The 23,065-nt window shown below is 42.8% G+C and overlaps 1 protein-coding gene across 9 annotated transcripts in view; it reads left to right on the forward strand.

The window, feature by feature from the left end:
- BCAS1 (brain enriched myelin associated protein 1) overlaps positions 1 to 23,065 on the forward strand; it is a 100,642-nt gene that overhangs the window by 39,187 nt on the left and 38,390 nt on the right. For 5 of the 9 annotated variants that reach the window (XM_023251086.2, XM_045053476.1, XM_045053479.1 and 2 more), the window contains exons 5-7: positions 16,302 to 16,460; positions 17,450 to 17,494; positions 19,901 to 20,035. In XM_023251086.2, the coding sequence (XP_023106854.2) occupies positions 16,302 to 16,460; positions 17,450 to 17,494; positions 19,901 to 20,035 (339 nt within the window). The remainder of the gene's footprint in view (positions 1 to 16,301; positions 16,461 to 17,449; positions 17,495 to 19,900; positions 20,036 to 23,065) is intronic. The other 4 variants (XM_045053477.1, XM_045053478.1, XM_045053482.1 and 1 more) reach the window with 1 other exon arrangement.

The following is a 23,065-nucleotide window of genomic DNA, read 5'->3' on the forward strand; positions in this document are numbered from 1 at the left end:
GAAGCCTTGCAATCAAGCAGCTCACATTTCAGCTCGGCCTCTGTCGCCTCCTGACTGCGTGACCTTGGACAAGTGACTACACCTCTCTGAGCCTCGGTTTCTTCATCTGTAAAATGGAGATAATAATAGTATTGAGCACAATTTCACGTCGTTCACACTTGTGAAAGTTAAACGAGATAAGCCATGTGGAGTGAACTTAGCCCAGAGATCTTGCATTTTGAGAAAAAGAAAATTCAGCTATTATTAATATCATGGCTCTCCTTCCTCCCCCCCCCCCGCCCCCACCCATGAATCAACATTTTTGTCTTTTACTCTGCCCTTCCGTAGTCCTCGGCCAAACCTCACTGAGATAGCACAGGTGAGTCTAATTTGAAAGCGAAATCACCAGAGGTGGAAGTCCGGATTTGGGTTAAAAACCAAAAATGTGCAGGAGTTATAAAATTATTTTAGAAACAATAGAAGTTCAATGCCCTTGCCTACAAGCTGTGGCTTCTTAGTGTCACGTTCAAGGGTCTCTACCAGCTTTCCCGTATCTTTCCAACTATATTTCCCACTATTCTCTTAAAAGTACCCAGTCAGAACAGCCCATGTGTGACCTGCTTCTCTGCATTTTCTCCTCCTGGCTCTCTTTGTCTCTCTTTATCAAAAATTCATGGGGCGCCTGGGTGGCTCAGTTGGTTGAGCATCTGACTTCGGCTCAGGTCACTATCTCATAGCTCGTGAGTTCGAGCCCTGCGCTGGGCTCTGTGCTGATGGCTCGTAGCCTGGAGCCTGCTTTGGATTCTGTGCCTCCCTCTCTCTCTGCCCCTCCCCTGCTGATGCTCTGTCTCTGTCTCTCTCAAAAATAAATAAACATTAAAAAATTTTTTTCTTTTTAAAATTCACTTCACCTTCAAGTGCCAAGTTCTCCATGAGGCTAACCAGATGTCCCCACTCCTGGGTGGTTTCTGGTGACATGAATCCTCTAGTATTTCTTTTTTATATTATAGGTTAAGTCAAATTCTGTTGCGAAATCGCTTTGAAGGAATCATCTTCTTTTTTTTCATGTTTATTTATTTTTGAGAGACAGAGAGAGACAGAGCACAGGCAGGGGAGGGGCAGAGAGAGAGGGAGACACAGAATCCGAAGCAGGCTCCAGGCTCTGAGCTGTCAGCACAGAGCCCAACTTGGGGCTCGAACTCACAAATCACGAGATCATGACCTGAGCCAAAATCGGACGCTCAACCAACTGAGCCACCCGGGTGCCCCCAAGGGATCATCTTGAAACATCAGAGCTTAAGTGGGAATTTCTAGATCTTTACTATTTTCCAGATGAAGAAATCCAAGCTCTAGGGAAACCGAATCATGGACTCCAAGCTACGTAGCTAAAGAGAATTGCCCAACCCCAAAGCCCACACTTTCCACGCTCCACATTATGTTTTTACCATTTTTTTGAAACTTGTGCGATAGTGTTGTGACTCTGTGAAATTGGATATTCATCTGAGGATATTTCGATTTAACTTTGTTTAAGTGTTAGGGTGTGCAACATTGCAAATGACAAGTTAGTCTCAAATTTAAACATTTAAAACTCACCTAATTCCAAGGTTTGAGCGCTAAGTGAATTTTAAGCTGTGGTTTTTTATTGTCTGGCCTACCTGTCAGCCGCAAGGCCAAGCCATTCCAACAGGCAAAGAGAACTATCCACCCCAAAGACTTTGTCAGTACAGAAGGAAAATCCACCTTAAATTACATAAATTATGGAGTAAGCAGGGTTTTTAGCTCTACTAGTATAATGTTTATAAATTGCATATTTTTAGCACCACAAAACATTTGATATGAAATGTTTTCAGCAGCAGAGGTCATGTGCAAGTGTTAGGACCTTGACTGATCCGGAAAGGAGTTCAGATTCTACCACTTATTAGCTGTGAGGTGGAGTTAATAACAATCCTTTGTAACAATCACTTTTTAAATAATCCTTTTTAAATAATCACTTTTTAACAATTCATTATTCATAGGCTGCGTAGGAAGTATTTTGCATATTTTATCTGCTACCTGCTTTGATTCTTATAAGAGTACAACAGGGTAGATGTCTAAAAAACTTTTTTAATGTTTATTTATTTATTTTTGAGAAAGACAGAGAGAGAGCAGGGGAGGGACAGAGAGAGAGAGGGAGAGAGAGAATCCCAAGCAGGCTCCGCATTGCCGGCACAGAGCCCAATGCGGGGCTCGAACGCACAGACTGCGAGATCATGACTTGAGCCAAGGTCAAGAGTTGAATGCTTAACCACTGAGCCACCCAGGTGCCACCCCAAGGTAGATATTTTTATTACCACTTAACAGATGAGGAAGCTAGAGCTCAGAGAAGTGAAGTTACTTACCCAAGACCACACAGCTAAATTAGTGGCAAAACCATAATCATCCACTGCAGCCATCCGTTGCCAAAGCATGTGTCACTCAGTCATTTCAAAACCTGGTGCTTTCATTCAGAAGAGGAAGATAGTGCCTGAGGGGGTATTGTAAAGGATAGAGGATGACACAGGCAGTCAGTAGCAATGACTAAATAAAACAGTAGCAATGACTAACTTTCTAAGTCCTCAGAAAGTTAGAAATAAAGAATTATGAAATAGCTCAAATGGTCTTCCAGTATGCCGGACTTTGAGTAGTATATCATTTCAGGTACCTTTGGCTGTGAGGAAAAGAAAAGAAAAGAAAAGAAAAGAAAAGAAAAGAAAAGAAAAGAAAAGAAAAGAAAAGAAATAGCTCGCCCAATCACTAGTGGCATAGTTAATGAGGAGAATTTATTATTTCTTGAGCATAATAAGAATTCTGGAGGTAAGGGGTTTACGTTGGTTCAACATCTCCCTAGCCCTAGCATGAGTCTCCAGCACCTGCCATGAATGATTGGCTCAGTACACAGATTTTGTCACTTGTGGCACCACTTGTGGCTGCCAGAGGTCCAAGTAGTGGACACACACAGTCATAGTGTCCTATGAAAGGGAAGAGAAGTTTCCGAAGGTCGATGGTAGATCCAGTCACATATCTGTGTCAAGGTACAAGGCGGGGCTTGTCAAGTTTCTTCAGCAGCGAACAGACTCTTCAGCAGAGATGATCTGCCATCAATAGAAACCAGATAGATTTTCTCGATCCAACTTTATATCAGGAAATCATCGCGTGAACAGAGCCGATAGAGACTATTCCGGTGCCTCCCGCCCTCAGGGTAATTTACTTGAATTCACTCATTGCACAACTGCCTCATTTGACCATGACCCACAGGAAGAAATAGATTTTACACCTTGACCTGATGCACATGCTCATGAATGCAGCAAAGAATGCACAGAACAGTGCTGTTCTTACAGCACGGAACACATGCTGGCATTTTGTATTCTTTTCTTTTTTTAAAAAATTTTCTTAACACTTATTTATTTATTTTTGAGACAGAGAGAGAGCATGAACAGGGGAGGGTCAGAGAAAGAGGGAGACACGGAATCTGAAACAGGCTCCAGGCTCTGAGCTGTCAGCACAGAGCCCGACACGGGGCTTGAACCCATGGACCGCGAGATCATGACCTGAGCCGAAGTCGGACGCTTAACCGACTGAGCCACCCAGGCGCCCCTTGTATTCTTTTCTAATGCTCTGCTGTTTGATGGTTTTAATGCTGGTCTTGACCCACTAAGCTGTTTTCCAATCCACTAATGGTCACAATACGAAGTCCGAAAGAATTTCTTCTACCATAATCACCCTTCTCATATACAGAGACGGTGAACTTGAGGGACGTGACTGTGTCTTAGGCAGTTTGCTATTATTCTCAATGCCTGGCACCTGTTGGCATGCAGCAATGTTTGTGAGGTGAACCTAACAAGAATAAAGCTGGTGCACATCATGTCACCACTTTGCAAAGAATCTTGGAAGATATTCTCATTATCAGCTCTGCCTGACACAACTTGAAAGAGGAAATGACTTCAAATGCATGCAGGATATAGATGCCTTCACTGAGATAAGCTATGTAGAATCGCATAACTGTATCATTCATTCGGTTTTTTTTAAATCAGTCTTTAACATGTTATGGTGTTAATAATCATGGTTGAATATCAAGTGACTGGTGTTTTGCAATGAATTTGCAAAACAGATTTTGAGTTAGCTTTCCCCTTGGTGTCATCCGGTCTGATTCGCTCCTTCCAGCGAAGGAGCAGCGAAGGCAGCAAAGGCAGCGAAGGCAGCCAAGCAGTCCTAGTTTATTGAGCCTTTACTAACTCACAGAGAGATGAAATAACATGCAGAAGATCATCCGGGTAGAAAGGAGCGGAACTGGAATTCACCACCAGCACCCACACGTTGAGCCACTGGGCCTAGAAGTTCAAAAACAGGGAACATTGTGAACATTTTGAACCCCCTCAAAAGGGGGCTTAAAATATATTTTTAAAAATTTCTGAAGCTAATACTTTGGGACATTAGTTAATTCTAATTCTATGCAACATCAGTCCAATGAGATGTGCCTAGAAACAGGGCTCACCACCAGAGTTTTAGAAAATCCTATTATGGTTTGCCTCCCTCTCTGAAACCGTAAGAGAGTCTTAAATACAGAGAACAAACTCCGCGTTGATGGGGGGTGGAAGAGAGGGGAAAATGGGTGTGGGCAAGGAGGAGGGCACTGGTTGGGATGAGCCCTGGTTGCTGTATGGAGGTGATGAATCACAGGAATCTACTCCAAAGCCAAGAGCACACTGTGTACGCTGTATGTTGGCCAACTTGACAATAAATTATATTAAGAAAAGGAAAAAAGAAAATACTGTTTGCCTTATCTTCTCTCCTGAAGATTCCCAATGGATATCAGCTTCCTAAAGACCTGAGAAGTCCTGCAGCAAGCAGACCTGATTCAGTTTGTTTAACTGAGAGTTTCTCCAACTTAATTGTCCATAAAACTACTAGTCCTCTAACCAGCTGGCCAGAACTTTCGAGGGACTGTTCTCAGAAATGCTGAGCTAGGCATGTAGACCCAAGTTGGAAAATGGCCTCCTGTTGGAGGCCGCAAACCAGAGATAGAGTCTATGTGAATCTCACAGTGTTTTGGGTAATATTTTCATTTATTGATAATACTTCGGAATTGATCAAGTTGACAATATTTTAAAATGATAAAATTTGAACACAGATCCATGTTTCGGACCTTTCTGGGAAGTGGGAAGTTTCATCCTGTGTTCTCAGAATGTGAGTTGTGGCTGCCCCTGGAGATGGGACATTTACTCTCCAGCCCATCCAGTCCCCACCCTTGTTCCCACCCCTCCCTTGTTCCCAACAGTGTGGCGTGGGGGTTGTCCTTTGCTACAACACCTGCATTATTATTTTCTTGTGGTAGGGCTGAGAGTAAAGTGAAATATCTCCATCACAGACCACTTTCCTTCCTTCCTAGCACTTATCACAATTTCAAGCTACTTAGGGGGGGCACCTGGATGGCTCAGTCGCTTCAGCATCCGACTTCAGCTCAGGTCATGATCTCACGGTTCCTGAGTTTGAGCCCCATGTCGGGCTCTGTGCTGACAGCTCGGAGCCTGAAGGCTGCTTCCGATTCTGTCTCCATCTCTCTGCCCCTCGCCTGCTCACGCTCTCTCTGTCTCTCTCTCTCTCTAATATAAATAAATAAATAAACATTAAAAACATTTTTTAAGTAAATAAAGCTACTTAGGTGACCATCTGGTTAATAAACTCTAAATCCAGCCCGAGAGTCAATCTGTTGGCAGGTGTTGTATAATAAAAACAGGAAGCGTGAATGCTTTCATTTATTCATTCAACAAACATCCAAGTACTTTCTTTGTGTCAGGAGTGATTTTAGGGCAGATAGAATGGTGTACCTCATGAAAGCTTTCATTCCAATGAAGAGAGCAAGAGCGAATAAGAAAATAAACAAGCAGATAGTTCCAAGGGTAGAAAAAGGGCTATGAATTAAATTGGTAGCCTTTTGAGACAGGAAGTAGATTGGAGAGGTGGCTGATGATTAAACGGGTAGAGGTAGGTCCCAGGAGTTTGGTCTAATCTAGAAATTCAGGAAAAAGCATGGGACTTTTTTTTTTCTCTCTTTTTGCACAAGGCCAAACCATTCTTAGAAGGTCTACAACCTAATTTTGGCAACATGCAAAACAGTTTTCTTGTTACTGAGAAGTGTTTGTTAAGCAGATGACAAACATATTCTAGGCTGTGGGTCATTAGCTTTTAGATTTTGAAATACTTTTTTTTTTTAAGCTGGATGTTTTCCCTGTAATAAATATGAAATGCCATGATCACTCTGGAACTCGTACATGTTGAAACTGATCGTGGAACAGAAGAATCTGCCACAAATCCCCTTTGCCCGATGTGACTTGCCCTGGGAATCCCTCCCCACCCACGCTTTGCCCACAGCAAATGTATTTTTCCATTTTATATCATACGCAGTGGCCTTTAAGCAGATGCCGAGTCGTGCGTCCTTAAGAATATCGCCAAAGCAATGGCTGCTGAGGACAAAAAGAAGGAGAAGCAGGAAAAGACCATTTCATTGCTTAATTCTCTACCCACATTTCACTTGCCGTTGTAAATCAAGTTGACAAATTCACTTACCCCTCAAGTAGAGAGAAGTTCTGAGAGAGAAAATGGAAAACCCTTATTCACAGGAAGCAGGTGTGAATTGCTTTCTTTGATAGATTTCTTTCCACCCTCCGTCTCTGACCACAATACACAACCACTTTATTTAATCTTATAAATACAATATCTCTGCATCAGTCAACACGACGGATTAATGAGGCTGTACCACGTATAGGTGCTGTGTTTGGCTTCTGCTGCCGAGATACGAGATGAGTTCTTAATACCCTGAGGTTAGGTCTACAGAGTGTTAAAGCAGGTGGTGATCTTACGATTTACAATAAAGAGCATCACGCTGGATAGCTGGTCCAGCCTAGCCCGATTCAATTAGTGTAAGCGGATACAATGAACAATATTGCCTCTCTTCTCCCAAAAAAGGGGTTGGAAAATGGATACGTGGAACGTTTTTAGATCTGTGTCATGCAGCTTAAATTCTCCTCTTCGAAAACATGCCAGAAAACAAAGAAAAGACAGCTTTCACGTTTCCATACCTTTATATTATTTTATATTGCCCTCTGACATCTTCGATAATTTCTTAATCAACTCCCCGGATCATTAGGAAGCTTGTTTCAACCCCGGCACTTTAACAGTACACAGTTTTAAAGTCTCAAAGCAGTGTGCGTTTGGAATGAGCCGTTTGACATCTCGGAATGTATTGAGAAAATGGGCAAAATTTTATCCGCAAGACTTTTTTCTTTTTTTAATTCCAGCAACGTCTATAAGGGCACCGTTGGGAGGATCGAAAAGATCCAGTAAAAGCGTTGTTCTGTTGATTATGGCACACTCTTGCACCGGACATCAAAGGCCGGCATGACACAGAGACGGAATGGGCGACCTGTGAAGGGCAATGTTAAACGAGGAGAGCGGTTTCAAAATCGGAAAAGACCCCCTTAGGGTAAAAAGCATGTGTGCCCGCCCGCCCACACATATTCATCCTTCCGGAACCCAAAGAGGGGTGTGGAATGAAAAAAAACTGCACATTGTGAGTAGCAGTCTGTCGCTTTCAGTAACGGGATGATGGGTGCACTTTACATTTTTACTCCGCTCGTCTGCATGCACTGCCTGGTAAGGTTATACAGGACCACAGTCTAGGAAATTTCCCGATCCCTCCACTACGCTGCGCTGTGAGGCTTGAGACCCGCCCCCCCGGGGTTGCACCACAACCGGGAGAAAGTTTGCACTAGGTTATTTTTTCTTCACGGTAACTCCGGAACTCTGCAATTCAGAGCTAGTGTGCCAATTCCTTGTTCAGAAATAACCCCGACTTATTAAATCCGCTTACAACGAGTGCGTAGTAACCTCCAGTAGGGGATGAGCGAGAGGAATTTTGCGGGATCGGATGGGCAGTCTTTGAAGCCCTTCCATGATTAGCATTCCTTAGGCGCTGTGTTCTTTCCCTATTTTTGCCAAAGCTCAAACGGTGCGAAGGCATTTCTTTACCAGCTGATGTGAATTTGGGCAGGAATAGTGGGAAAAATAAAAATTAGCTACAATGAGAAACTCTCCTTAGGTGGCTTGGAGCTTCCTAGTAACACAAAGGAAATGTATATGATATAGACGTATATAATATATGCAATATAGACGTATATAACGTATGTAATGTATATGTACCCCGATTGGCTTAGGAAAATTTGAAGTTCCACGAAAACGTTTTCCGTAGACTTCGGTTTTGCAGTTCCTTCCTGCTTGTTGATTCATTTGCTTTCCCTTTTAGGCAAAAGGGAAGCTAAATTCTACCTTCAAGAATTAACCACATTCCATTTTTCTCCCTCCATCTGACAATGGCTCCATTGCAGGTGACGGGGCTCTCAGAAGAAGACGGTCTGGAGACCATTGCTGCCTGGCACACGATGCCCTTTGTGCTGTCGGGGCATCCAAGTGGGAGAGGAAAGAGACCTTTCCCTTTTATCCTAGGCAGCATGTGGCTCAAATTTCTAACAGATGGAAAGGCATGGAGTAATGGGTTTCTGTACCATTCGGTGTTTTCCAGACAAATTTTCCTGTGTTAAACTGTACGCTAAGTGCCGATTCCAGGTAGAGCCTTCGAACCGAAACCAGTGACACGCCGTCAGAGGTAAAGCTAGAAGAGGGAGACATTTATCACTAATAGCTCCAGACAAGGCTTTTATGGCCTTGACCCCTCTGCCTTATGTTTTCACTTTGACGATGTAGGCCTTGCTTAAAGAGGCTGAAATCCAGTTGACAATTTACAGTTGAAGGAAGGTGCCAGAAGTTCCATATGGGTTTTATTATAGACAATCAAATTATGATAAGGCGGCATTATTTTTCAACATGACAAATTGTGATCACTTAACTAGTGTTCCTGTCTGTTTGCCCTTTGAAGGCAACAGCAAAGGGGGAACCTAGGCTTCTTCCACACGGATGAAAAACAAGCTGACAGCACGGACACCTGTTTGTATGAAAGAAGTTTCCAGATATTTCCTGAGGAACGTTTGTGCTTTGGTCTAAATGTCTGGTGCTGAGAATGATCTGGAGGCCTGCTGAGAATAGCAAAGACATATTCGTAGTTAGGAGCGCAGATCATTCCACAAATAACTCAATATTTGAGGCATCACCTTCCCAACTCTGTTTAGTTTCACCCTCTGAGTGTTTGGGTTTTGTTTTGTTTTTTTAATTTGGTATTAGTCGCCTACGTTTCAATTTTGGTTGTTATAGGTCATCCCCGGCTCAAAATAAGAAAGTGTAAGACGGTGTGCTTGTGTCCCAGTGCTACTCCGGTAGATAACTGCTGTGTGCATTTTTGAATGTAGCCTTCCAGGGTTTCTTTGGATGTACGTAAGCAAATACAAGCGTAAATTCTTATTCCTTTTTCTTTACACAGAAAATAATATAATACACGCTCTGTTCTATTCCACGCTTTTTTTTCCCCAGTCGACACTGTATCAATATCTGTACACCCTCCCCATTTCTAACACTTGTGTAGTAATCCACTGTGTGGATGTGTGATGATCTATTTCACCAGGACGCTGGGAATGACGTTGGGCTGGTTTCCGAACATTGGCTAATTGCCTCACTGTGGTGAACGGCCTCATGCCTCTGTGTATTCACACGTGTGTGAACTGACTTTTAGAGTCAACTCTTAGAAGTGGAATTGCTAGAGAAAAGAGTCCGTTCTTTTAAAAAAATTTTTTTTTAATATTTTTTCAACGTTTATTTATTTTTGGGACAGAGAGAGACAGAGCATGAACGGGGGAGGGGCAGAGAGAGAGGGAGACACAGAATCGGAAACAGGCTCCAGGCTCTGAGCCATCAGCCCAGAGCCCGACGCGGGGCTCGAACTCACGGACCGCGAGATCGTGACCCGGCTGAAGTCAGACACTTAACCGACTACGCCACCCAGGCGCCCCTAAAAATTTTTGGTAGGGGCTCCTGAGTGACTCAGCCGGTTGAACGTCCGACTTCGGCTCGGGTCATGATCTCATGGCTCGTGGGCTTGAGCCCCACGTTGGGCTCTGTGCTGACAGCTCAGAGCCTGGAGCCAGCTTCAGATTCCGTGTCTCCCTCTCTCTCTGCCCCTCCCCGACTCACGCTCTGTCTCTCAAAAATGAATAAAAATTTAAAAAAATTAAAAAACATATTGATAGATAATGCCAAATTGCCCTCAATCAGGACAGAATTCATTTATATTCCAATCATCACTTACCACAGTGCCTGCTTCCCAAACCAGCCTCCCAATGGAATGTTTTCAAACATTTGGATTTTTTTTTTAATCTCAATCTTTCCTTTTATGGCTTCTGGATTTTGAGTCATAGTTACAAAAGCCTTCTCAACGCAAAATTATAAAATATATACTTTTTTTGGTATTTTCTTCTAGTGTTTTTATCCATTTGGATTTTGTCCTGTTATAGGATTGAGTTAGGACACCGTGTTAATTGGTTTTCAGATGACCACCTCGTTGTCCCTCTCTCTTTTATTGAACAATCCTTCACTTCAAAGAGATCTGAGGTGTCATTTTTATCACATGCTAAATTCTCACATATCTTTGGGTAAGTCGTGTTGCATAGCAAGGAAAAGAAATAGATGACAGAAACTAAAATAGGAAAACCCTTGGTAGAAAGATATTTAAGTAAACACCGGAAGAAAGGGAGTTGTTTAAGGCAATGTAGAAGAGAGCCTACACGTTTTTTGCTTCTGGAATAATTTGGGCTCGGAGTCAAACTCCAGCTCTAGTCTATGACCATACACAAGTTATTTATTGTTGTCATGCATCGATTTTTTCATCAGTAAAAAAAAAATGCGTATAGTACATACTTCATGAAATCGCAAGAACTAAATGGGGCCTTTTAAACTAGTTTCTTAGGGCTGGACACATAAAGCTTGGCCATTTTTATTATTTCCATAGGCATTTCTTTTCCTCATTATACGTTCCTCAAAGAATTCATGGCTGCAAAATATTCCATCACATGGAACGTATGTTAATTCCTACATGTAGAAATGGAGGCTAATGTAGCTTAGAGGTTAATCTCACGTGTTAATGCCACATGCTAATTTATCGATCTATTCCAGAATTGTTGGACTTTTTATTGGTTCTTCATTCTTACTCTTCCAGAACTACCCTACCATGCTTTTTTAAAATTTTTAAATCTTGGAGCGCCTGGGTGGCTCAGTTGGTTAAGCATCTGACTTTGGCTCAGGTCATGATCTCACGGTTTGTGAGTTCGAGCCCCGCGTCAGGCTCTGTGCTGACAGCTCAGAGACTGGAGCCTCCCTTGGATTCTGTGTGTCTGTCTCTCTCTGCCCCTCCCCCTCTCATGCACACACACACACACACTCTCTCTCTCTCTCTCTCAAAAATAAATAAACATTAAAACAATATACTTATATTTTTTAATCTTGAAATTATAGATTCATATGTAGTTGTAAGAAGTAATACAAAGAAATCCCTTCATCCAGGGCCCCTCACTGGTAACATCTTGTGAAACTATGATACAATAACACAACCAGGATATTGACATTGATACAATCCCATGGAGAACATTCCCACCAAGACAAGGACACGTCATGTTGCCCTTTTATAGGCTCATCCCCTTCCCTACCGTATCCACCCCTCCGTTAACTTCTGGCAACCACTCATCTGTTCTGTCTTTCTATAGTTAGGTCATTTCTAGAATGGTGTGTGTACTCTTGGCACAGGCAGGATCCTCTGAAGACTCGTCAAGGTCATGGACGCTATTAATTGATACTGTTCCTCTCCTTCCTTTTTTGTTGCTGAATACCCTTCCATGCTACAGATAGACCACCTTGTCTTTAACCATTCATTCATTGAAACACATCTGGTTGTTTCCAGTTTGGGGCTATTCCAAGCTAAGTTGCTATAAACTTTCCTGTGGAGGAAAGTGTGAATATATGTCTTCATATATTTTTTGTGAATATATGTCTTCATTTTACTGGTGAGAAAAAAGCCAGGAGTACAGTTGTTGGGTTGTATTGTAGCTGTGTATTGAGTAAGAAACTGCTAAACCCTTTTCCAGACAGGCTGTATCATTTTATGTGCCCACCAGCAAGCAATGTGTGTGCGACCTAGTTTTTCTGCCTCCTTGTAAGCATTTTTCTTTTTTGTTTTTTGGTTTTTTTGGAGGGGGGTGGGGTGGGGTCAGTGACTGTTGGTATTTCCAGGCTGCTGGCTCCATTTCCAGGTCTAGAATCTATGAGGCAAAAAGAAATCCCAGGGAACTCCCCACCATATGGTTCCTCCATTCTGTAGCTGGTCTACCTGCCCCTGTCCACCTGGCAGAGAGAAAGCAGGGATTGGTTTTTCCATTTTGCTTACTGGGAGGATAAGGAAACATCGTATTTTCCATCTTTCTGGAAGCAGAGTTATGTTTGTTTTAAAAGCCAGGCTAAGAAGAAAAAATTATTTCAAGAGAAGGGCTCAAGTTCAAGCCGAGGATTTCAATTTGAAAGGCCATAAAGCTGTCACTGGGGAAGAGCCCCTGGCAGACAAACCATCTCCTCGCACTGAGCAGGAGGGTCTACGGGGTCTCATCTCTCAGCTGCTGTCCAAGACTTGAGACACTGCTGCCCCTGGGGAAATCAGGGAGGCGGAGGGAAGCATCTTCAGAGATGTCTGGAGAAGACGCCATGGGGCCGAGGACAAAGCTGGAGGACTCCTCCGTCCCTGGAGTTCTGTTGAGCCGTGTCTCCTCCATTCAGACTGCTCTGTCCTGGGCAAGGAGGTACAAATGGTTATCTGCTGCCTTCCTCAGAGGGTAGCCATCATGGCGGGCTTTCCCTGATGACCACCTCGGCCCATGAGCACCACTTGACCTTCTACCAATCCGTTTCCCCTTCATTGACTTCACTGTGTTCCGTTTTATTTCCAGGGAGTTCAGTAAGTGTTCCCTGTGTGTCTAGCCCTGGAGAAGAATCATCGCCTCTTCCTCCCTGCAGGAAGAGCCCATCTGGGAGCTGGCAGACCCTTCTAGATGCAGACTCTTTCACTCACTGTGAGGAGCACTGGGAGCCCATGGGCTGTGGGGCCAGAGGGGCTCAGAGCAGCTGACCTAACCTGGAGGTCAGCACCCCCCACCCACCGCAGAATAGATGCCCCCCCACCCCCCCCACATAACCTTCTTGGAGGATTTCACCCAGTGACTAATTCACCCTCTGTTCTTTCATCTTCTTCATGTTTTCTCTTGCAGTCTTCACTTCCAGAGTCATGAAGTTCATTTATTGGTCCCTCTGTATTTTTGTTGGGGTTTGCTTTGCCTCCCTGCTGGAATGTCAGCTGTCTGAGAACACGGCTGTGTGTGTCTCCCTCACGGCTGTATTCCCAGCGAATGTGTCCATTTGAGGCACCCGGTAGACGTTCAATAAATAGTTTCCTTCCTAACTCTTATGCTGTCATAGATCCCAAACCTTGCAGTGATTCAAAAGTCCAGTCCCATTCGGGAACTCTAATCTCATATCCATTTTCTTTCCTGGAGCCAAGCTCTGATGCCACCTTGGACTTGTAATCTGGAAGGAATAGGATTTTCTCTCTTACTTCTCTGTCCTCAGGTGTGTGAGTTCGGGGAGGAAGGACAGAGAAAAGGGCTCTGGTCTTTTTGCCTTGTTGGTGCCATTGTCCTTTCTTGACTGTGCTCATTTTTTCTGGGTTAGGCAACTATAGATCTGGTGGAGTGGGGAGTGTCCGGACTGCCAGCTCCAGAGCCCATGCTAACCCTCCGTGGTCTCTCTGAAGCTTGGGCACAGTCCAAGGTCCCCCACGTAGCACATGAGTGAACAGAGATAACTCTGTCCTAGGCAGCACCGTAAGTCAGACCCAGTGGGACACCTCTCAATTAGATTTATTCCTTGTACCACTTTCAAAATGGCTCATCGCCCAAAACACCTGTTGGATTATTGGTATAATATTCTTTGTTTCAAGTTTTATTTAAAATTTTCTCTCTATTCTTCTGCACGTCGCTGTCCAGTTGTCCCAGCACCGTTTGCTGAACAGACCATCTTTTTTTCCCCATCGGATACTCTTTCCTGCTTTGCCGAAGATTAGTTGGTCGTGTATTTGTGGGTCCATTTCTGGGTTCTCTATCCTGTTCCACTGATCTATGTGTGTGTTTTTGTGCCAGTACCGTCCTGTCTTGATGATTATAGCTTTGTAATACAGCTTGAAGTCTGGGATTGTGATGCCTCCTGCTTTGGTTTTCTTCGTCAACATGACTTTGGTTATTTGGGGTCTTTTCCGGTTCATACAAATTTTAGGATTGTTTGTTCTAGCTCTGTGAAGAATGCTGGTGTTATTTCGAGAGGAACTATGAATGGATAAAGAAGATGTGGTATATATATATACAATGGAGTATTAATCGGCAATCAAAAAGAATGAAATCTTGCCATTTGCAACGACGTGGATGGAGCTAGAGGGTATTACGCTAAGCGAAATTAGTCAGAGAAAGACAAATGCCATATGATTTCGCTCGTCTGTAGAATTTAAGAAACACAGCGGATGCACATAACAGAAGGGAAGGAAAAATAACATAAAAACAATGAGGGAGGAAGACCATCAGAGACTCTCAAATACAGAGAACAAACTGGGGATTGCTGGAGGGGAGGTGGGGGATGGGCTAAATGGGGGATGGGCATTAAGGAGGGTGCTTGTTGGGATGAGCACTGGGTGTTGTTTATAAGTGACTGGATTCTACTCCTGAGACCAAGACTACACTATATGGTAACTAACTTTTTTTTTTTTTTTTAATCTCTTTTCACTCAGCTTCACCTAAGCAAAAATATCCACAGTACCAAAGGTCTGGTGCCAGGAATAATATTTTTTTAAAGCACACCAAAACAATAACTTTCTGTGTGCGCGTGCGTAGCACCTAACATGAAATCCCCGTACGTGTAGGTATCTTACCACTCATCCGCTATAAACAACATTTCCAACCATCCTTCCTATCAACTGAATAAATAATGTTGGTATCACTACATTATACCTTAGAATAAAAAAAAATTCAACTCACGTGAAACCTGTTTCTTTTTTTTTCTTTTTTTCAAAAGAGCCTCTCTTCCAAAGCAAAACAGTTTTTGCCTGGAATTAACTAGAAAACCCAACAAGCTTGTCAAGGCCACAGCTTTTATCTGCTTTTAGTTTTACGAAGTTCCAGTTCTTTACGAGACATTTCACGAGAAGCACCTCTCCATTTAGAAAGAGTGCCGGGGCTGAGCCAAACCTTGCAGGATACGTGTGTTATTATTACCTTTTAAAATATTCATCAATATGTATTTTTGTATTTTTATAGCCGTCCCACAAAAGCCCCATTTTTAATGCAAGCTATTCTGGCCTGGCCTCTGGCATTAGGCTAATCTTACGTACATAACCTGCGTCCAAAGTGAGTGCAGAGGAGAACGGGGCACAGAAACTCAGAGAAGGAAACAGATGTCGTGGCCGGCAAGACCCAGAGAGATGTCAGTGGTGGGGGGAGGGGGAGGGAAACTCGAGATCAAGCCTGAAGAATGAATGGGTTCGAAGTAACCTGGCTTAGGCTAGGGTCACGGCTGTAGAGATGGGAAAGGAGGACAGGGCTAAGGGCCTCTGAGTGGCTCAGTCGGATGAACATCCAACTCTTGATTTCAGCTCAGGTCACGATCTCATGGTTTGTGAGTTCGATCCCCACATTGGGCTCTGTGCTGAATGTGCGGAGCCTGCTTGGGATTCTCTCTCCCTCTCTCCTTCTCTCTCTTTCTCTCTCTCTCTCTCTGACCCTCTCCCGCTCAATCTCTCTCTCTTTCAAAATAAATAAACTTTAAAAAAAATAAAAAATAAAACAACGGTACTTTTAAAAAGCTGATATGATTCTTACTGTGGAGATCGTGGGAAGTCAAATGGAGGCGTCTCTGGGGCTAACGTACGGATCGTTAGACTAGGTGACCACGAAGTTGGGAAATATTGGCATCATACACAGCCTCTTTGTAGAATTGGGAGAAAAGAGGTTTTGTTCGGAGATGCAACGTGCCCTGCTGTGTTTGTTCCCCTCTGGCTCCAAACAATGTCCCTCCAACTGACTGCAAATGCTGAATATGTTAGAAAGCAGAGGAGGGGAAGGAAGAGTGATTCTCATAAGCTCCCGATTGTTCTGCATCCCCGTGGGCAGAAGAAGTATGGCTGGAATTAGGGGGTAAGGGAGAGAGGGGTGTGAAGCAAAAATATTGCTGTGAGAGTCCACATTCAACAAGTGGAAACTGTGACGACTCTGTTTGACACCTAGGACATAGTTGACAGCAAGGGGAAGGAAGGACAAGAGATCCCGACTGTGAGGTGCTCTGTCCCTGGGGACCCAGAGGAACTGGACGTTGCAAAGGAGGACCCCCAGGCAACAGATACAACAGAGAATCGTAATTCCATCATGAGCTTCTTTAAAACTCTGGTAAGTGTTTTCCTCCCCCTCTTTCCTCAATCCCATTGCTCAAAAGTTTGGTTAATTCTAAGAATAACACGTACTTGGATGTCATTGTATTGAATGGGGTGCCATGATGGTGCAGCTGGAACACTGGAGAATGGGGACAAGAGGTGCCTTGCAAGGGGATCATGTCACATCACGCTGTCCTCAGAGCTGAGGACCATGATATGAACGTTGGGTGCCCAAACTGTGTGACATGAGCTGTGTTGTCATGGAACTCTACAGTAGTTTCATGTCTTATGGTCATTGATCATAAACATAGTTGGAAAATAGCTCCTTGAGTTGTGGACCTATCGACGTAGTTTTGCCGCCCAAATGGCAGATAAAACTATAGAAATAATTCCCTGTCTTGTTACATCTAAATCTACTTTAACTGCATAGAGGCAAGGACCTGTGTCTTGTATTGCTTGCTTATCTCTGATTCCTCAAGGAAGCCACAGACAGTCACATGTCAGACATGCAAAAGAGGGCTGAATGAATGAATGAATGATCAAACAGACAGCTGCAGGTGTGTTCGAGTTATTTCCAAAGTCCGAGACTAACTTCAAAAGGTAAAACAAGTCAACAGAACGTGCCACAAACACCAAAGGGTTGTGCGTTTCTTTGGATTGGTGGTAGAATTCATGGAAAATCCGTGGCCTTCCAGGAGACAGTTTTGAATGTGGTCAAGCCCTTAGTGAATGTGTAAGATCTGATACATTTCATTATAAAATATTAATTTTTTTTAGCTTTTCTATACCTAGAAATTATCCAGAAGTCCGTGGTTTTCTACTGAACTTGGTAGAACTCCTTTCTACTGGAAAGGACTTCTCATTACATTCTTTACCAGCAGAGTGAATTTTACCACCACCCCCCAGAAAAAAAACAAAGACAGAAAAAATGTATCTATGAAATCAAATCACCCTACCTAATGAGCTAGCTATGATTTTTAATATTTGGTTTTCTTACATTTTAAGGTTTCACCTAACAAAGCTGAAACAAAAAAAGATCCGGAAGATACGGTAGGTAGTTTGAAGGGTGATGCTTGGGTTTGGGTGTAGAGTTGGATTTGGGTTTGCGTCGGCTGTTTCGGGTCCTGAGTTTTGTGTGTGTGCATGAGTGTGTAGGCACATGTATACTCACCTACATATTTAGTAATTGCAAAGTGCTGTTAGACTGTCTTTAAAACATTTCATTCATGTCAATGATATTTTAATGAAAATTTTAGTGGAAAGCTTGAAATATATGCTAACTCTGGATATATAATGTCACAGTAACCAGTTTCTTATATAAAGTAAGAACTGAATACCGGTAACCATATATCATGTTAGTCTTGTTAGCTGTGTATAGAGAGACCCAAGGAATATAGGAATAGGGTACAGAGTATGGAGAAGCCACTGGAAATGAGAAAGAAATGAGACCCAGTCGGAAGTAGAAGTAAGCTGCCATATTTCCGGTTTCTAAAAAATACATTCTGTGTCTTTCATGTAATTTGAAAAGAATAAATCACCACAAAGGCAGTTGTTTGGTGAAATGAAATAGTCACCATTGGACACTTGCCAAAGGAAGGAATGTTTAGAGTTAGGATGCCCTAGAGAGACCGAGTTTTTTCCCGTCTTCCTAGAGATTCAACCAATTCCCCTCAAAATAAATTTTATTTGGATCAACTACTTTCTAGAGATGTTTTCCTTTACACTTGACAGAACTGATTATCCCTAATGGAACACATGGTTTAACTTTCACGGGAATCGGGAGGAAAGTTTAACTTGGTGACAGATAAGTGTCTTGGGTCCTCCTTTTGATAACTGCTTTGAAAGACACTGGGACCAAATAAATGGCGTGGCCAGCCCGATACATCTGTTACCAATTTTCGAAGGGGCCAGGTTGTGAAAAGGATCCTGGAATTTATCTCAAGACCTGCGTTTGAGCTCCGGGCCTGCTATGTGGTAGCTGTATGATGTGATCCTAACCTATGTGAATCCAAATTTCAACATCTGTCAAATCAGGACAACAAAAATTCCATCTCCCCCCATCCCCCAGCATTGAATGAAAATATGACAATGCCTGGTAAACCACGGAATTCTATTCAAATGTAGGTGATCATGATTTCCATAATTGCTGCAGGACGTATTGAACCACCACTATTACATTTGTATTGTATTGATTGGTCCTTCCAGAATGTTCTTCTCATGTCAGAAAAAATATATATATATATGAGGCACCTACATGCATTACCTTTAAAATTAGTCGTTTGCTGCAAGTCAGCTAGGGTCAAGTTCAATGAATAGTTGCGCCCAAATGTTTCTCTTTTGATTCTGTGTCTTGCATTGTTTAAAGTCACATAGTCAGCACAATAGGCTAAAAACAGTGGGGTATGTGGGCGAATTGCGTGGCTTCTCAAGTGACCTGATGGCGCTCATTCTCTTCCGCTGCTCATACACCAAGACTCTTCCCCCCGCAGAATGTGGTCCCAACTGCACGTACATAGCTGATAAAATCTCACTACCCTGCCCAGAGAGGTCAAGGTCACTGCTAGTAGAACCGAGTCTCAAAAGAAGAGTTTTGTGAATGTAGGTTGTCTATGATACAAACAGATCCCTTTATACAAACCTGCCTTTTTAACATCCTTTCTACTGAAGTTCTTGGATCCTTGCATTTGAAACATCTACACCATTTGTCCATCTTCCCATCTGGCCCAGACGGTTTTTAGCACACTACACGCCCCACACAAAATCCCCCGCCGTTTGTAACTCGAGTCAACAATTCTGAATGGTTGTCGCTGGGTTATTTCAGTTCCAATCTCCCCCCACCCCACCCCCACTCTGGCTCTGTGGACTGGCACACAGTAGACACTTTTTTTGCCAGAGAGATCTGCTCGTCTAGAAGTCAACTGAAATGTTTATGGATGATACTGCTTCCCTGAGGTTTCTAATACTGAATAAAAGATCGTTTGGAGAAAGGAAGCCGCTCAAGGCAGTGTTTGCCTTGACTCCGGATGCAAAAATAAATTGTGTGTCTTCAGGTATTTTTTTCCTTCCCATGTGACAATAGCATTTAGATATTTAAAACTGTCAAGTAGGGGCTGTGTATCTTTTTTAAATCTGAATATTTTATATCATATAGACGGAGCTTAAATGTCCGGTCCTTGTCTTTAGCAAGTCGTGTTAATCTGGGTCATTTAAGTAGGTCGCCCTGATGAAAATTAAGGTGTGCTTGAAATGGACTGTGAATATACTGTGCAGCACATTGTCTCTGAGCGTTTAAGAAAAGAGAGTCATTCACGTGATGGGAATGTTGTGGTTTGGGGATGGGGGGTGCTGTCTCGGCAGTTAATTGTCAAAGCGCTTCAATGCACTTAAAAACAATGGGGAAAAAATGGATTTTGTCTAAAAACAAAGTTCTAAGCTGTGACCGCTGTTGCCCAAAAGGCATCCAAAGCAGAAAGTGTCTGTGATGGACAAGCTGGGCAGAAGATCTGTGAGATCCAAGCTAAAGCCACCAAGAAAAAGCCCCTGCATAGCCCCAGGCTAGGATTCGCCTTTAGGAAATTCTTTAGGCATAAGGTCTGTATCTTGTTAAATGACACAGAAAAAAAAAAAAAAAAGAACCCTGGTCTTCACCACATGGTACAGGTGGCTGTCCCATGTCCTATGTCCCCTCAGCCCTGCTTCAGGGAAGACAGCCTTGTATGATTGGGATCATTAGAGGGCACTAAAGATTTTGTGAATCAAATTTCAATGATTATTTTAAATCTCCATCGTTATACATAAACATCTGGCTCGTTTCTTCCTAGTGTGGACCAGGGTTCTGGAATGATCCTTCTAACTCCGTGTTTCCCAAACGTCGGAAGTACGCATACTATCGTAATCATTTTTGTCAGATTTAGCACGGTTCAGTTGATCTTTTTCATTAAAATGGACTCAATTCCTATTTAAAGGTATCTTTAAAGAAAACTTTTATTACATCATACATGGAAAACTGGAGTCATTTTTCACAAAGAGGTAACCATTAATATGGCTAATTAAAAAATAACGACCTTCTAGCTACCTTGTTTGTGTTAAGCTCCGAGTCCAATGCCTTTCTAGCTCCATTAAAATGCAATTTGCCAGCAATAGAAAAATGTTAAAGATATACTGGCACCAGACTGATCTTTTCCCCGAATGTTCTCAGGAAGATGAAATGCGAGTTGAAAAAAGAAAAGTATTTTTGCCATTTTCATGTTATTAAGCGTTACGTCTCTGCGCAATCTGAAATTACCTGTGATGCCACCGATGGTATGCTTCCTACGCTTTGGGAAATACTCTTCTAACCTCAAGAAAATAACGTTATCTTTCTGTGGCCTGTTCCCTCCATTTTCAGTGTCAACTAAGCTCATCCTGAGCCCAAATAAAAGCCCAGACAGAACGAAACAATGAATGAAGGCAGAGCAATTTCTATCTCCATGTCCTTGGAAAGTGAGGACAACATAGAATTAGTTGTGAAGATTTCACTCTCAAGTTCTAGGAAGAGACCAGTGTTCGTCTGAAACCACCAGTTAAGAGCCCTGAATTGGGCCAGCATGCTTGGACATTGTTTATTTTATTTATTTATTTATTTATTTATTTATTTATTTATTTATCTATCTATCTATCTATCTATTTTATTTTTTTAAATATAATTTACTGTCAAATTCGTCTCCATACAACACCCAGTGCTCATCCCAACAAGTGCCCTCCTCCCTGCCCATCACCCACTTTCCCCTCTCCCCCACCCCCCATCTACCCTTAGTTTGTTCTCAGTCCTCAAGAGTCTCTTATGGTTTGCCTCCCTCCCTCTCTGTAACTTCTTTCCCCCCCTTCCCCTCCCCCATGGTCTTCTGTTATGTTTCTCAAGATCCACACAGGAGTGAAAACATACGGTCTCTGTCTTTCTCTGCCTGACTTATTTCACTCAGCATAATACCCTCCAGTCCCATCCACGTTGCTGCCAATGGCCAGATGTCATTCTTTCTCATTGCCAAGTAGTATTCCATTGTATATAAACCACATCTTCTTTATCCATTCGTTGGACATGTGTTTAAAACATCAACCATTCTCCACTAGGTTGAATGAACTTGTTAAAAAAACTTCCCCAGCTGGATGTTAGGGCCCCAGGATGGTGTATGCAAAGAAAGGCTCCATAGAAAGCTCTCCTGACTGCACCTATATTTGCATAAGCAAACCGTGTTATGAAGCCACACTTTAATTTCCGTACAGGCTTGTTTTGTCAAGACAGAGAGGGTGGCGTGATAGAAATTACGGGGTGGGGGAGGGTGGAGATTAAAAAGTGGTGCTACTCTATGTGAGAGACAATTTGGTAATCGCTAGCGAAATGTGTCATAGACCTTATGCAAAGCCATCCAGCCGAATTCCCACCCGGAGCTTCTGTGAGGAGGGGGCCCTGAAAGTTTACAAAATGTATGACTTTCCCCCTCATGCCTGCGTTTCATTAGGAAATTCATTTCATGCACAGCAAAGTTTCATGTCTCCAGAATCTCTTTCCTCCACACAAAGGGGACCACCCAAGTTCAGTATTCCTAAGGTTTCTCCCCCGATCATTGGTTTCACATCCTGCCACTGCCTTGCATTTCGGGCAAAGATAGGATTTGGGAAATACTAGCAAGAAGAGGTGCCCCTTCCTGGGATTCTGTAATGCCAACACAAGGACTGAAAGATTTTGCCTTGAGTTATGTTCAGTCTATTTTTTGTGTAAAAGTAGGAGACAATTCGCAGATGCTCTCAATTCTCATTTTTGCAGGAGTTTGGTAGAACTTACTGGCTTTTGCCTCCTTTTTCTTCGTTTGTCATCCAAACAGAGAGAGAAACAGGGCCATTAAGACCAACCAGCCAGATTGTGGCATGATTATAGGAGCTGTGCCACTCACCCTCAATTTCATTGGAACCCAGGACAGAAAAGAGGAAATCCAAGCAAATTCAGGGATTAAACATCGTCTTCTGGTTTTGCTATTTAAAAAAAAAAATGCAGTGGTTACCAGTCGTGATCAACTCCTAGGCTCACTTCCCTGTATCTCAATTTTTCTTTCTAGAAGAAGAATTTTCTTAAAAAAAATTTTTTTCTTGGTTTAAAAAAGTAGGGAGGCCAGGAGTTAATAAGTGAAATAAGCCTATTGTTATAAATAATAAGAGCGTCAGCTTTGCTTTGCTGAATCAGGATCTTTTTCTCTTGGCTTCGTCACATGCTATGCTTCGGAATCAAACTTTTTCACATGTTCTTCTAACACTGAACATGACAACATGCACACAAAGCAAAGCATTGTTTTAGGACTTTTTTTGCCATGCCCAGGAATGCTCCTCTCCCCACTCAGGTTTTCCTGATGCCCGCCCTCTCTGCAGGGCAGCTAAAATTTTAGTAGCTGGCTCATTTAATTCATAAGCTCTGCCATACGGTCCTTGTTTTCCACTTCAGTGTAATGTTTATATCTTACTAACCCCTCTCCTCTCCCACACCCAGATGTGAAGACGTATTAGGGAAGAAGGTAAGGTCATCTGAAATGCAATCTCCAAATCTAACGTTAGAATTTCATACGCGGGGCTGCCAGATAACCTACAGATACT

Source organism: Felis catus, chromosome A3, assembly GCF_018350175.1.
Source record: "Felis catus isolate Fca126 chromosome A3, F.catus_Fca126_mat1.0, whole genome shotgun sequence".
Classification (NCBI taxonomy): domain Eukaryota; kingdom Metazoa; phylum Chordata; class Mammalia; order Carnivora; family Felidae; genus Felis; species Felis catus.